This window comes from Heteronotia binoei, chromosome 11 (genome assembly GCF_032191835.1).
Source record: "Heteronotia binoei isolate CCM8104 ecotype False Entrance Well chromosome 11, APGP_CSIRO_Hbin_v1, whole genome shotgun sequence".
NCBI classification, from domain to species: domain Eukaryota; kingdom Metazoa; phylum Chordata; class Lepidosauria; order Squamata; family Gekkonidae; genus Heteronotia; species Heteronotia binoei.
Genome location: NC_083233.1, coordinates 71,103,845 through 71,116,796, shown reverse-complemented (window position 1 = coordinate 71,116,796; position 12,952 = coordinate 71,103,845). Strand labels below are relative to the sequence as shown.

At 46.2% G+C, this 12,952-nt stretch overlaps 1 protein-coding gene across 13 annotated transcripts in view; it reads right to left on the bottom strand.

Moving 5' to 3' along the window:
• RIMBP2 (RIMS binding protein 2) overlaps window positions 1-12,952 on the bottom strand; it is a 247,362-nt gene that overhangs the window by 101,011 nt on the left and 133,399 nt on the right. For 8 of the 13 annotated variants that reach the window (XM_060249244.1, XM_060249246.1, XM_060249247.1 and 5 more), the window contains exon 6: window positions 11,574-11,594. The exons of the other annotated variants lie outside the window; for them this stretch is intronic. In XM_060249244.1, the coding sequence (XP_060105227.1) occupies window positions 11,574-11,594 (21 nt within the window). The remainder of the gene's footprint in view (window positions 1-11,573; window positions 11,595-12,952) is intronic. 13 annotated transcript variants of the gene reach the window in all.

The window sequence follows — 12,952 nt, the reverse complement described above, 5'->3', positions numbered from 1 at the left end:
ACAAGGGGGCTATTGCAAACACGAGTTTTGCTCTGCAAGTGGTTAGCTCAATATTACACCGGTTTACCTCCAGGCTACAGTGTAAAAAACATGCAGTTTTTTTCTGCAGGGAGATATGCCAGGCATAACCCAATGTAATATTGAATTGACCACTAGAGGGTGCAAAACATGTGCAGAACTGTAAAAGAAATGGGAATGGACAAGGGAGGAAAACAAGAATATGGAAACCAATAAGAACAGCTACTTGCAACAGAAGGTATTCCCTAATATTAGATATTGCAAATACAATAAGAGTACTATGCAATTTATCTATTACATTGGTCCAGAAGAGAGTGTGCCTGAAAGCAGCTGGGACAACACCCTCAGACAGAAAATGAATTGTGTGAACTCTGAAACAGATTACCAAGAATAAGGGAGGGACACCTAACTGATAAGAGTAAACAGGAGGGTTTTTTTGGTAGCAGGGACTCCTTTGCATATTAGTCCACCCCCCCCCCCCGACGTAGCCAATCCTCCTGGAGCTTACAGTAGGCCCTGTAGTAAGATTTCTGTAAGCTCTTGAAGGATTGGCTACATTGGGGAGGGTGGCCTAATATGCAAAGGAGTTCCTACTACAAAAAAAGCTATGAGAAGAAAGAAGGAGGATCCATGTCCTTCTTTCACACAATTGTTTGAGTGTGGCGAGATACAACAACCTGAACAGGACAGTGAGAATAGCATAAGAGGGGGCTGAAAAAGCATGGGGTAGGGATAAGAGTTTCCAGGGACATTGTGCCATGTACCCAATCCAAAGTAGGGCCTCAAAGCAATTTTTAAAGAGCTACAACTTTTTCTAAAATGGCATCGTCAGCCACAAGATGGATCTGCAGCTTCCATCGCATTTAATTGGGCTCAGAGGTAAGATTTTGCAGGAGTGCTGAAAAGCTGAAGAATGCCATATGGGGTACTGAATTCAGTTTCCTTGAGAACCTCAGGTCTCTCTAGTTTATATATTTTAAAAGCAAGCTCCTAGCCATTGTTAACAAAGAGAGGTCTGCGAGCACAAAAAAACCTTCCAGTCTCAAAAAGACGGAGGAAAGGCTGAACGAAGATCAAAACAAGCTGGCAAGAGAATGGGAGTTTCCCAGTATCTTTCAACGCCCAGGCACAGCTATATGAGGCTCCTGTTCAAATCGTCGGCTTCACAAAATCCCTTCTGCCCCTACAAGGCTTTGTGGAAAGATGCTACAACGCACATGCACATCCTGCACTATTCTCTCCTTTCCAGTATTTTCTCCCCTCCCCCATTGCTTCCCCCGGAGGTCTCTGCCCTTTCTCCCCTCAACGGTGCAACTTTCTCTACCTTGCTCTATTTGCCTTATCTGCTCTTCCCCCTCCAGCTTCACCTTTTCTATCCCACACCATTTTATATACTTTTCCTATTCTCCCACATCTTGTTTTCCTTGCCTTTTTTTGCTTATCGCTTGCATGCAGGGCCCTGCTGCCCCTCGAAAGTGCTGGGCTTTTATGCTCACTGGACTGAGTATTTTTTTTGTCTTTTCAGAACAGACTATGTGGGTGTTGCTTGTCGGAGCCTGATTTAGTATTTTGCTCCTTTGCCTCGTGTTCTGTGGTCCTGCTGCTTCTGACCTTTCTGGCTCCCCAGTGGAAGTTGCCTAGCATTTGTATGCTGGTGGATCGCTCCGATTGATGGGGCTGGTGGACGGGTGTGTGGCTGTTGTATTGCATAGGGGCTATCCTAACTTTGGGCGAGGGCCATGAACATTTGATTGGTTTTTCTGTGGTTTTGTCTTAGACTGCCTTTCTGGCCAGTGTGATTTTTTTTTTTTACTCAGTTTCACCCATGTTGGACCTTGTCTATGTTTTTTGTTTATTGTGTGCCATTAAAGGTTATTGACTTGACATCTTGCACTAGAACAAAGTTTGAGTCCAGCGGCACCGTAAAGACCAACAAAGTTTAATTCTGGGCATAAGAATTACACTTCGTTGGGCCTTACGGTGACACTGGACTGAAACTTTGTTCTGTTACTTCAGACAACATGGTTACCCACCTGAACATCCTTCCATCGTTAATAACCTTTTAAAGAAAAACATCTTCAGACAAAAGATGTAACTTGTCTTTCCCCTTTAGATACCTAATAACGGAGCAGGGGGTGGCTTTTAATTGGCAAAACCACCAGAGACCGAAACACTTCTCTCCTTCCTGCATGGCCCCAATCTGAACTGGGGTCCCGCACAGCTGTCATTCAGTTTCAAAAGTCTCTGGAAGGTCCATGATTGACATCATCATGTCTAGATTTGACCCTTTGGGGACAGAGGGCAGGGCTTCAGAGTCCCACGGAGCTTTTCCCCTTTCATGACAGGCAAAGGCAACATAAATTATGAAAGATATTTAAAGAATGATACAAACATAAAAAGTTTGCATGCATATTTAGGGCATCTGGGGAGCCCAAAGGCAAGGTATAATTTGAATAAATTATATCATTTAAATGAGCTTTGGGGATTCAGCCTTTCTTTTAGCCAAACTTCAAGCAGCCACTCCCACCCTCTGCAGAATTCTGGGTGTTGACCTCTGGGCAAAATATACCCGCCTCTATGGAAATCAGGAAGCGCCTTACAGCAAAGGAGAATAGGGCTGCCAAGCCCCGGTCTGGGTGGGGGTTCCCTGCCCAGGAGGTTCCCAACCCGTCAGCCCACATTGGGCCGGCAGGGGGAACCTCCCCCGATGTCGTCGGCACAATGATGTCACCTGGAAGTGACATCATCACGCCAGTGATGTCACGTGGTGGCCTCTCTAGGCGTTTCCGGGAAAACTCTATTGTTTTCCCCAGATGCTCTAGCCATTTGGGAGGGGAAACTCTATGGTATAATAGGTACCATAGAGTTTTCTCCTCCCAAATGGCTAGAGCGTCAGGGAAAACAATAGTTTTTCTGGAAACGCCTAGAGTGGCCGCGAGCAACGTTGCCAGCGCAATGATGTCATTTCTGGGTGACATCATTGCGTCACACGCGCAAAAGTCCCCCCCCCCAGGTAATGCTTGGGACTTGGCAACCCTAAAGAGAGCAAGGATTCTTTGGCCAAGGAGCCATTCCTCTCCTTGCCTTGCAGTGGTTTCCTTTTTCCAGCAAAAGTTCCTTCTCAATTCTCCTGTCCGTAAGACATCTTTAACTGGAGATGCCAGGAGTGTAACAGGAGACCATGAACAAGTAGACAAAGCATCACTGCCCCAGACAGAGTGTTCATCTATAAAAAGGTAAAGGTTTCTGACTCTGGGGTGACATTGCATCACAATGCTTTATGGGGTGGTTTGGCATTGCCTTCCTCAGTCATCTTCGCTCCCCCCCACCCCAGCAAGCAGGGTACCATCTATATCTTGGGGCTAATAGCCACTGATGGATCACTGCTCCCTATGTTTATCCAATGCCCTACTGAAGCTGTCTATGCTTGTAGCTGCCACCACTTCCTGCTGCAGTGAATTCTCCATTTCAGCCACCGTTTGGCTGAAGAAGTGATTCCTATTATCCATTCTAACCTGACTGCTCATTAATTTCATTGCATTGTGAAAAAGGGAGGAAACTACTTCTTTTTCTGCCTTCTCTATCCCATGCATAATTTTATAAACCTGTTATCATTTAGCCCCTCAGTCGTCTTTTAAGAGGCCTAACCTTTTAAACCTTTCTTCATAGGGAAGGTGTTCTACCCCCTTAATCATTTTAGTTGCCTTTTCCTGAACTTTTTCTAATGGAAGTGGGGTTTGAACACATGAGCTACAATCCAGGCGTAGGGAAAGCAACCCAATGCCCCTTTCTCACTAAATGGATTCAACAACACCTAGAATTTATAGTCTCAAATGCATCTTAAATATTTCAGATTTTCTTTGGGTGCTCTAAGAAGGGATTAGATAAATTTTTGGAGGAGAGGCCCATTAATGGCTATTAGCTAAGATGGCAGGGCTTTCTTTGTAGCGGGAACTCATTTGCACATTAGGCCACACCCCTCTTATGTAGCCAATCCTCCAAGAGCTGACAGGGCTCTTCATACAGGGCCTACTGTAAGCTCCAGGAGGATTGGCTACATCAGGGGTGTGTGGCCTAATATGCAAAGGAGTTCCTCCCACAAAACAAAGCCCTGGTTAAATGGAACCTCCATGTTCAGAGGCAGTAATCCTCTGGATATCAGTTACTGGAGGATAGACAGTGTAGATGACTGAGCTTTTGTCTTCAGGTACTGCTTGGAATAGGTTTGCCAAGTCCCTCACAGTCTTCGATGTGGGACATGATGACATCACCTGGAAGTGATGTCATCACACTGGCAGTGTCACACAGCGGCCTCTCTAGGCTTTTCCGGGAAAACTCTATGGTTTTTCCAGAAGCTCTAGCCAGTTGGGAGGGCTAGAGCATCCGGGAAAACCCAAATGGCTAGAGTGTCCAGGAAAACCATTGAGTTTTCTCGGAAATGCCTAGACCGGCCACCGCACGACGATGCCAGTGTGATGACGTCACTTCCGGGTGACGTCATCGCACTGGTGATGTCGGGGTAGGTTCCCCCCTTGGGCTGGTGGGTTGGGAACCTCTCAGGTGGGGGAACCCCCGGCCAGACTGGGGGCTTGGCAGCCCTCACTTGGAGCCTTCCCAGAAACATCAGCTTGGCCACCATGGGAAACAGGACACTGCGTTAGATGTCATTCTGGTCTGATAAGTCTTCCTTGCTGGTCTGTCTGAATGGCATTATGCATGTGCAGAACAGTAGAATAACACTGCAGCTGCTGCAAACCTGAAGGTTGAGAAGTAACCAGGAAACAAACAAACTCCCTCCCCCCCTTTGTTTAATATCAGCCTCCTTGTCCTCTAGGGTTGCCCGGTTGGGAAATTCCTAAATGTTTTGAGGTGGGGTGGAGCCTGGGGAAGTGTGTAAATGAATGTTGTGAGCTGCCCTGAGTCCACTTGCAGAGAGGGCGGGATAGAAATTTAATGAGATAGATGATAGATAGATAGATAGATAGATAGATAGATAGATAGATAGATAGATAGATAGATAGATAGATAGATAGATAGATAGATAGATAGATGGATGGATGGATGGATGTTTGACACCCCTGCCATAGAGAGTACCATCCAAAGCAGCCATTTTCTCCAGGGGAACTGATCCTGGAGCCTGTCATCTTCTCATTCGGTAAAGCAGCCTTGGTAATTCAAGTTGGGCACAGACCAAAGTCATCCCAGATGCTTAGATGTTTCCATCCCTGCCATGGAGTTCAGAAACCTCTCAGTGCAAATACAATGGGAATGAGTTTGCAGTTATTCGCCTCAAAGCGCTTACAGCAAGGGATGACCTAGTTTAATATCCTCTGCTCAGCCGCAATCGTTCAGTTGGGCAAACAGTCTTGGTGCTTTATTTTTAATTGGTTTGTTGTCTCAAATATTTCTCAACAGTAGATTATCCCGGTTATACTGTACATAAAGCAAATGCCAGGTTTCCAGATGGCTTCTTCCATTGTCCCCCCCCCCCCCTAAACTTCTGAAGGCTTTACAAGGGAGACTTCAGCTGGGCTTTAATCATAATTTCTTCTTCCCCACAGATTTTGGGAGCTGTGGTTCAGAAGGTAGGGGAAGTTCTAGGGGTCTTTCAAAGAGAATGTTTGTTCTGTCTAAAGCATTAGAACACCATCGGCAAAGTATGGAATTAAAGCTGGCAATAGCTTTCATGGCAACCATGTATATGCAGAAATGTCTGCCTAGCCATAAGACTTGCAGTATGATCCTATGCAGTGTTACTCCAGCGTACACATGAAGCTGCCATATACTAAGTCAGAGCACTGGTCTATCACGGATAGTCTTGCCTGCTCAGGCACTGACTGTTGAGGCTGGGTGAGTGGGCGTCAACGTGGCAGATGAAGTTCAATGTGGCCAAGTGCAAAGTAATGCACATTGGAGCCAAGAATCCCAGCTGCAAATACAAGTTGATGGGGTGTGAACTGGCAGAGACTGACCAAGAGAGAGATCTTGGGGTCGTGGTAGATAACTCACTGAAAATGTCAAGACAGTGTGCGATTGCAATAAAAAAGGCCAACACCATGCTGGGAATTATTAGGAAGGGAACTGAAAACAAATCAGCCAGGATCATAATGCCCCTGGATAAATCGATGGTGCGGTCTCATTTGGAATACTGTGTATAATTCTGGTCACTGCACCTCAAAAAGGATATTATAGCATTGGAAAAAGTGCAAAAAAAGGGCAACTAGAATGATTAAAGGTTTGGGACACTTTCCCTATGAAGAAAGGTTAAAACGCTTGGGGCTCTTTAGCTTGGAAAAACATCAACTGCGGGGTGACATGATAGAGGTTTACAAGATTATGCATGGGATGGAGAAAGTAGAGAAAGTACTTTTCTCCCTTTCTCACAATACAAGAACTCGTGGGCATTCAATGAAATTGCTGAGCAGTCAGGTTAAAACGGATAAAAGGAAGTACTTCTTCACCCAAAGGGTGATTAACATGTGGAATTCACTGCCACAGGAGGTGGTGGCGGCTACAAGCATAGCCAGCTTTAAGAGGGGATTGGATAAAAATATGGAGCAGAGGTCCATATATTGGCCACTGTGTGACACAGAGTGTTGGACTGGATGGGCCATTGGCCTGATCCAACATGTCTTCTCTTATGTTCTTATCCAAAATCTCAGGCGAAGGTCTTCTCATCACCTTCTACCTGACCTTTTAACAGGTGATGCTGAGGCTCAAACCTGGGGATCAAACCTAGAGGAGAGCTTTTGATGCCATCTGGGTTTCTTGGCAAGTCTGAGGGCCAAATTAAGGAAGCTCAAGTTCCCTGATTGGAATTCCCAGTGGGTAAGTTGTCCCTGTGTGAAGGGAGGGCTATGGATTCTGTCTATGGAACTGGAGAATGTAAAGTTAACTCCCTCCTCTCTGTTTTCCCTAACTGGAAATGCTTGCCCCCAACATCTTAAAGTACCAGTAAAAGAAAAAGTGCATTCCTGCATTGTGTGGTTGCCAGATCCAGGTTAGGAAACTCCTGGAGGTTTGGGGATGCAACTTGTCTGTAGTAGGGTTGCCAGCCTCCAGGTAGGATCTGGAGATCTCCTGCTTTTGCAACTGATCTCCAGCTGGCAGAGGTCAGCTCCCGTGGAGAAAATGGCTACTTTGAAGGGTGGACTCTAAGGCACTGCACCATGCTGAGGCCCCTCCCCTCTCCAAACCCCACTGTCTCCTGGATCCACCCCCAAAGTCTCCAGGTATTTTCCAACACAGACCTGGCAACCCATCTGTAGTCTGCAGATGAGCTGAAATTCTGGGGCATCCCCAGGCCCCACCTGGAAGCTGGAATCCCTAATGTAGTTCTGATCAGGGGAAATGAGTGGGAGCAGAGATGTATCTGCTGACTTAGAAGCAGAATAGTTTAGAAGCAGAAAATGTATCTGCTGACTTAGAAGAACCCTTCCTGCTTCGGAAGGCACAGAGCTCTAATCCACAAGAGCTTCTGCCATGAGAAGACTGTTTTTGTTTTTAGTGTTTTGTCACAACAGGCTAACACAGTACTACCCATCTGAAAGACATTCCACAATTCCTGAGAGCTTATTTGCCCTGCTGATACATGAAATGGCAATTCCAGCACAGAGATGGACAGACCCCACTCCGCCCAGAACTAATCCAGAGCCTAAATAGGCATTGTGTGCTTAATCTGTGATAAGTGTGGAACCAGAGGGCGAGAAAGAATTTTGTTCTTCAGGCCTTTATTAATCTTGAGCAGGTTCTAAAATCCAGACAAAACATAGAATACACTCCAAAGAAATTTCAAACTGATGCAAAATCAAGACACAAAGCAAGGGAGTGGCTTTCCAGGTGGATTGTCGGAATTCAGGCTAGCCCTGGTATTGTGTGCAGCCAAATTCTGAGAACACTTTGCTAAGTTTTCTTGTTCTTTGCTGCCAACATTTGTCAAATCCTAGTTGGCATAATCAGATGAGCACATGGTGTTGACTTCCACTGAGTCTTGTTACAGCCCAGTATTGTCTGCTTTGATTGGCAGTTGGTCTCTGGCCTTCTCTACATGCTCAAATTACTCCTGATTTTCTTGGAAATCAATCTACAAGCACTGGCATCAATTTGGGCAGGGTCCTTCCGCACAGCTTCCCCCTCTCCATTTTTACAGCTGTGGAGTCACTTTGTTTTTTCTTCTGCACATGGCTTAAGAATTAGGATTTTCAAGGAAGGTTGGCTGTCGTTATTGGTGTCATTATTGGTGGCATCACAACACCCCTCATTTTTTTTAACCCCCCCCCCCCTAAAATATTGATATAACCCTCTAACATTGTGACAACAGTTTAAGCAGCTTCTCTGGATTCTCAACTTTCATTAAAAAAAAAGTCTCTAGTCTCTTCCCCCATGAAGACATGACTTTTCCCTTATATCTCCATGAGGGAGGAAGCTAGAGCCTTTTTTTTTTTTAAATGAAGTTGAGAATTCAGATAATCTGCTTAAACTATGGCCGTTTTCGCACTCACGTTTTACTGGCGCCACGACCATCCTGACGCCGGCGAATCTGCATGGCTTTCGCACCAGAAGCTCCGGCGCTCCCAGAAGCGCCGGCTACTTCCGCCGCTAAGCCAGCGCAAACGGAAATCGCAAAGATGCAGGAAAACGTTTGCGCTGGCTTAGCGACGGAAAGCGCCGGCGCTTCTGTTGCGAAATCCATGCAGATTCGCCGGCGTCAGGAGGGTCGTGGCGCCAGTAAAACGTGAGTGCGAAAACACCCTATCTTTACAATGCTACAGAGGTATATAGATATTTTAGTGTGGTTAAAAAACAACCACCCTGAATCACTCATCTTGGAGGAGAGAGGGAGTGAATTAACAAAGATGGCAGTCCAGTCACTGAACAGTGAGCTGGAGGTGGGTGGGACAAAGAAAACCAATAGAAACCTTATGCACTAGATATAAGCTGATTCAATATTGGCTTCCAGAAAAAATGTTGGAGTAGAAGTGGTCTCAAAATAGCTGGGGGGGAAGCAGTGGGGTGGGGGTGGGTGGGTGGGGACTAAAGGCACAGAAATGCATGTAGAAATCAGGAGATTTCTGTATGGGGCCAGAGCCAGAGATGTGGGGGGAACCCATGTAGAAAATCCCTCTTGGTCCTCAGTCAGAGTCTTTCCCAGCCCAGCTATCCAACATCTTTTTAACTGGAGGCTATTCTTCCTGCAAAACCTGTGCTCTAGTGATGAGCTACAGGCCTTACTCTTTGTGCCGTTTGTAGTTGCCAATGTTTCCTGGAAAAATTCTACATATTGATGTTTGATCACTCCCTGCCCTTTTCCTTTATGGGCAGGGGGGGATTTGATAATCATGAAAGATTAGACGGCCATGAGTCTGCAAACGGTAGGCAGGCTCTTCAAGGGCAGAAACAGGGACCTCCGCCTTTCACAATGAAAACAGATTTTGTGGATTTGCGGTGGAGGTAAGTGGCAGTTTTCACACTTGTGGAAAGTACCTGCCGTTTAACCACACAAATGACAGAATACTTGCCCTGGACCTGTTACCAGAACATTCATGAGATGGTTTTATGCCAATGAGCTGCAAATGTAGGGAGGGGCCGTGGCTCAGTAAAAGAGCTTCTGCCTTGTATATAAAAGTTCCCAGGTTCAATCCCTGGCCTCTCCAGTTAAAAAGGACCAGGCTGAAGGTGATGTGAAAGATGAGACCTTGGAGAGCTGATGCCAGCCTGAGTAGACAACACTGACCTTGGACCTTGATGGACCAAGGGTCTGATTCACTGTGAGGTAGTGTGTGCATAACTGAAGTGGCCTAGGGGCTTCCAAAATTAGGCAACCGGATGCAATGATTATGGCCTTCAAATAGGATGGCTTTTTCTCTAACCTCTTTGTTTAGCTACTCAATACAGAAAGGTTCTTTCGGCAGGTGCTCACCGTTAGCCTAGAAGCCGAGTGCTGAAACTTGTTGAGGGTGGATGACAGGAGAGAAGAGAGTTCAGTAATTTGGAAGGTAGCCAGTGAAGGGGAAAGACCGAACCAGGGGTCCCAGACATGGTGCCCGCTGACATCTTTTCTGGTGCTAGTAGAAACTGAGTGAAGCCAGGTGGGGCTTGTGTCCAATAAGGCATTTGACTGGTTGTGACAAGTTTTTAAAATGTTGCTTTGGCAGGAGCTGCCTTCACACTACAGTGACTGAAGGTTAGCTGGGACAACATTTTGTAACTGGCTCCACCTCCTGCAGAAGCCATTTTATGGAAACCATTTTGTGGCTGCACCCACCACACTGTGTCACAAATAAAGTGGCCGTGGCTCAAAAAGTTGGGGATCTAACTTTTCCAGTTGATTGGCAAAAAAAAAAAAAAAAAAAGAGCTGAATGAAATGCAGCCTTGAAGGCCCTCTCCTAGTAGGGTTGCCAGATTCCCTGGTGGCATTGGAGGCTCTCTGCCACCTCTGTTGCCAATCAGCTGGCCGGGAGGAGCCTTACCAGGAAGAAGTGGCTCACAATCTCCTTTACCTTCCTCCTCCACAGCAAACACCCTGTGAGGTAGGTGGGGCTGAGAAAGCTCTCTCAGAAGCTGAACTTTCAAGGACAACTCTGCGAAGAGATGGAGGGAGGCCCAGGTTTTGTCGCTTGTGACATGGCAATGTCCCTTCTAGAGCACACTAGAAGTGACATCACATCAGCAACATCTGGGCAGCACTCTGGTCTTTGGGCCAATTACCATAGAGTTTTTGTTCAAATATCAATGTCACCATGATGGTGTAGCATGATGTGGTCAATTCTGGTACACACTGGAAGTGACATGGTGACATCGCTTGGGCTCCCCTTCTGCTCCTGATAAGGACCCCTCACTCCCTAGGGCTTTTTTTGTGGCAGGAATTCCTTTGCATATTAAGCCACAGCTCTCATGTGTAGTCAATCCTCCAAGAGCTTAGAGGGCTCTTCTTACAGGGCTTACTGTAAGCTCCAGGAGGACTGGCTACATCAGGGGTGTGTGGCCTAATATGCAAAGGAGTCCCTGCTACAAAAAAAGCCCTTCAGTCACCCTCGACTGGTTGCCAGGAGGAACATGACAACCCTAGCTCCTAGCAAAGGGATTGAGCTTCTGAAAAGCTGCCCCTGGAACTTCCAGCCACTTGAGGGGAAGCGGATGGAAAATTTCCTTCTCCTTCATCACTCCACCAGGTAATCTGAATTCAGACAAAATCACACACACACACACACACACACACACATACAAAACTGGAAAGCAACTACCGTACTTTGCATGAAAGTTGGAACCATTCTCATTGGGCACGCTCATAAGAATGTTAGGTCATATCCAGTTAGTATTAATGCATTGTTATCTGCCCCAAGGTGCGTCCTCAGTGGGGTTTACTCTTGGGGTTTGACTCGCCCTTCCTTCCCGGGAGACCAGTACCATTAACCAAGCATGCTTTCCTAACAATGGTTCTCTTGCGTACATTTTCATGCAAAGATAAGCGGGGTTATTGCATCCACGTACTCAAAACGGGCAGTAGGTATTGAAACAGAAAGAAACGGGAGGGGAGGGGTTTGCTCCTAAATACCTGCATGCTGTCCAAGGTGTTCTGGATGGGGAGCAAAGCAATAAATACCAAAGACACAGGAAACAAAGATTTGAAATGAAAGAAAGAACTTTTAAAATAAAACAAAACAAAAAAGATGCTGAACAACAACAGATTAGAAATCACTTTTTTTCTTCACCGTCTACGCACTTAAAACCAGAATACATATCGAGCACATGTAGACATGTTTAAACCCATTTCAAAGCCAGCTGGCCTACTGCAACTTCCTTCCAAGAATCCTGGGAACTGTAGTTCAAGTGTAGTTTAAGAACAGAGTGTGTGTGTGTAGGCTGACCAGCTCTAGGTTGGGAAATACCTTGAAATTCTGGGGGCGGAGCAACGGGAGGGGAGGGGCTTCAATGGAGCATAATGGCATAGGGTCCACTCTCCAAAGCAGCCATTTTCTCCAAGGGGAAGTGATCTCTGTAGCCTGGAGATCAATGATAATAGTAGGAGATCATCCGGTACCACCTGGAGGTTGGTAATTCTAGTGCAAGGGATCCTCCATTCGGGGAATACACAGATCTCCAAGAACTACAGTTCCTCAGGTTGCTTGCTAAGGAACAACCCAGGTTTGAAACTGGTTTTAAATGAGTCATGTAGATAAGTCCACTGAAACATTTTTACACACGTTAAAAAGAAGAAGACATGCAGTCACATGAGCATACGTTTTAGAAAAGTCAGTAACACCACCGATTTGCAACCTCGACAAGCCAATTAAATAAGCACATACATGGCGGGGGGTGGATTAAATAGCCTCAAGGAACACAATGTGAGACCAATAAGCAAATCAGAAAGAAGAGAAAGCAGAAAGTTCAGGTCAAACTGGAGCTTCAGCAAGAATAAATGGCCCCGTCTCTCTTTAACACCTTTCCTGCCTTGACCACACTCATTTCCTCTTGCGGGCATCAGGCAATTATCTTGCAGGAGGCGAGTTCTGCTTTTGTTTTTAAAGATCAATTCCGATACGTGCAGTGGTGTCACACACACAGGGCATGTTTTGCCTGAGAAGGCATAACATAGGGCAGGAAGGGTTGCATCAGTGCTTCGTTCTTGTGGCCCCTCGTTACACACCCAGGGAAATGCTGATTGACAATTTGGGGTCAGTCAGAAATTTTTCTCTAGGCCAGACTGGTCAGGGATAATGGAGGGTTTTGCAATCTTCTGGGCATGGTCACTGTATCTCTGTGCGTGTGTGGAGTAAGTAAAGTAAGTAAAGTAAAATTTTATTTGTATCCCGCCCTCCCCCGCCGAAGCAGGCTCAGGGCGGCTAGCAGGGCGGCTAGCAGGCTCAGGGCGGTGGAGGGGAAAGGAGGTATCTATGAAGTTCCTGCATTGTGCAGGGGGTTGGACTAGATCAG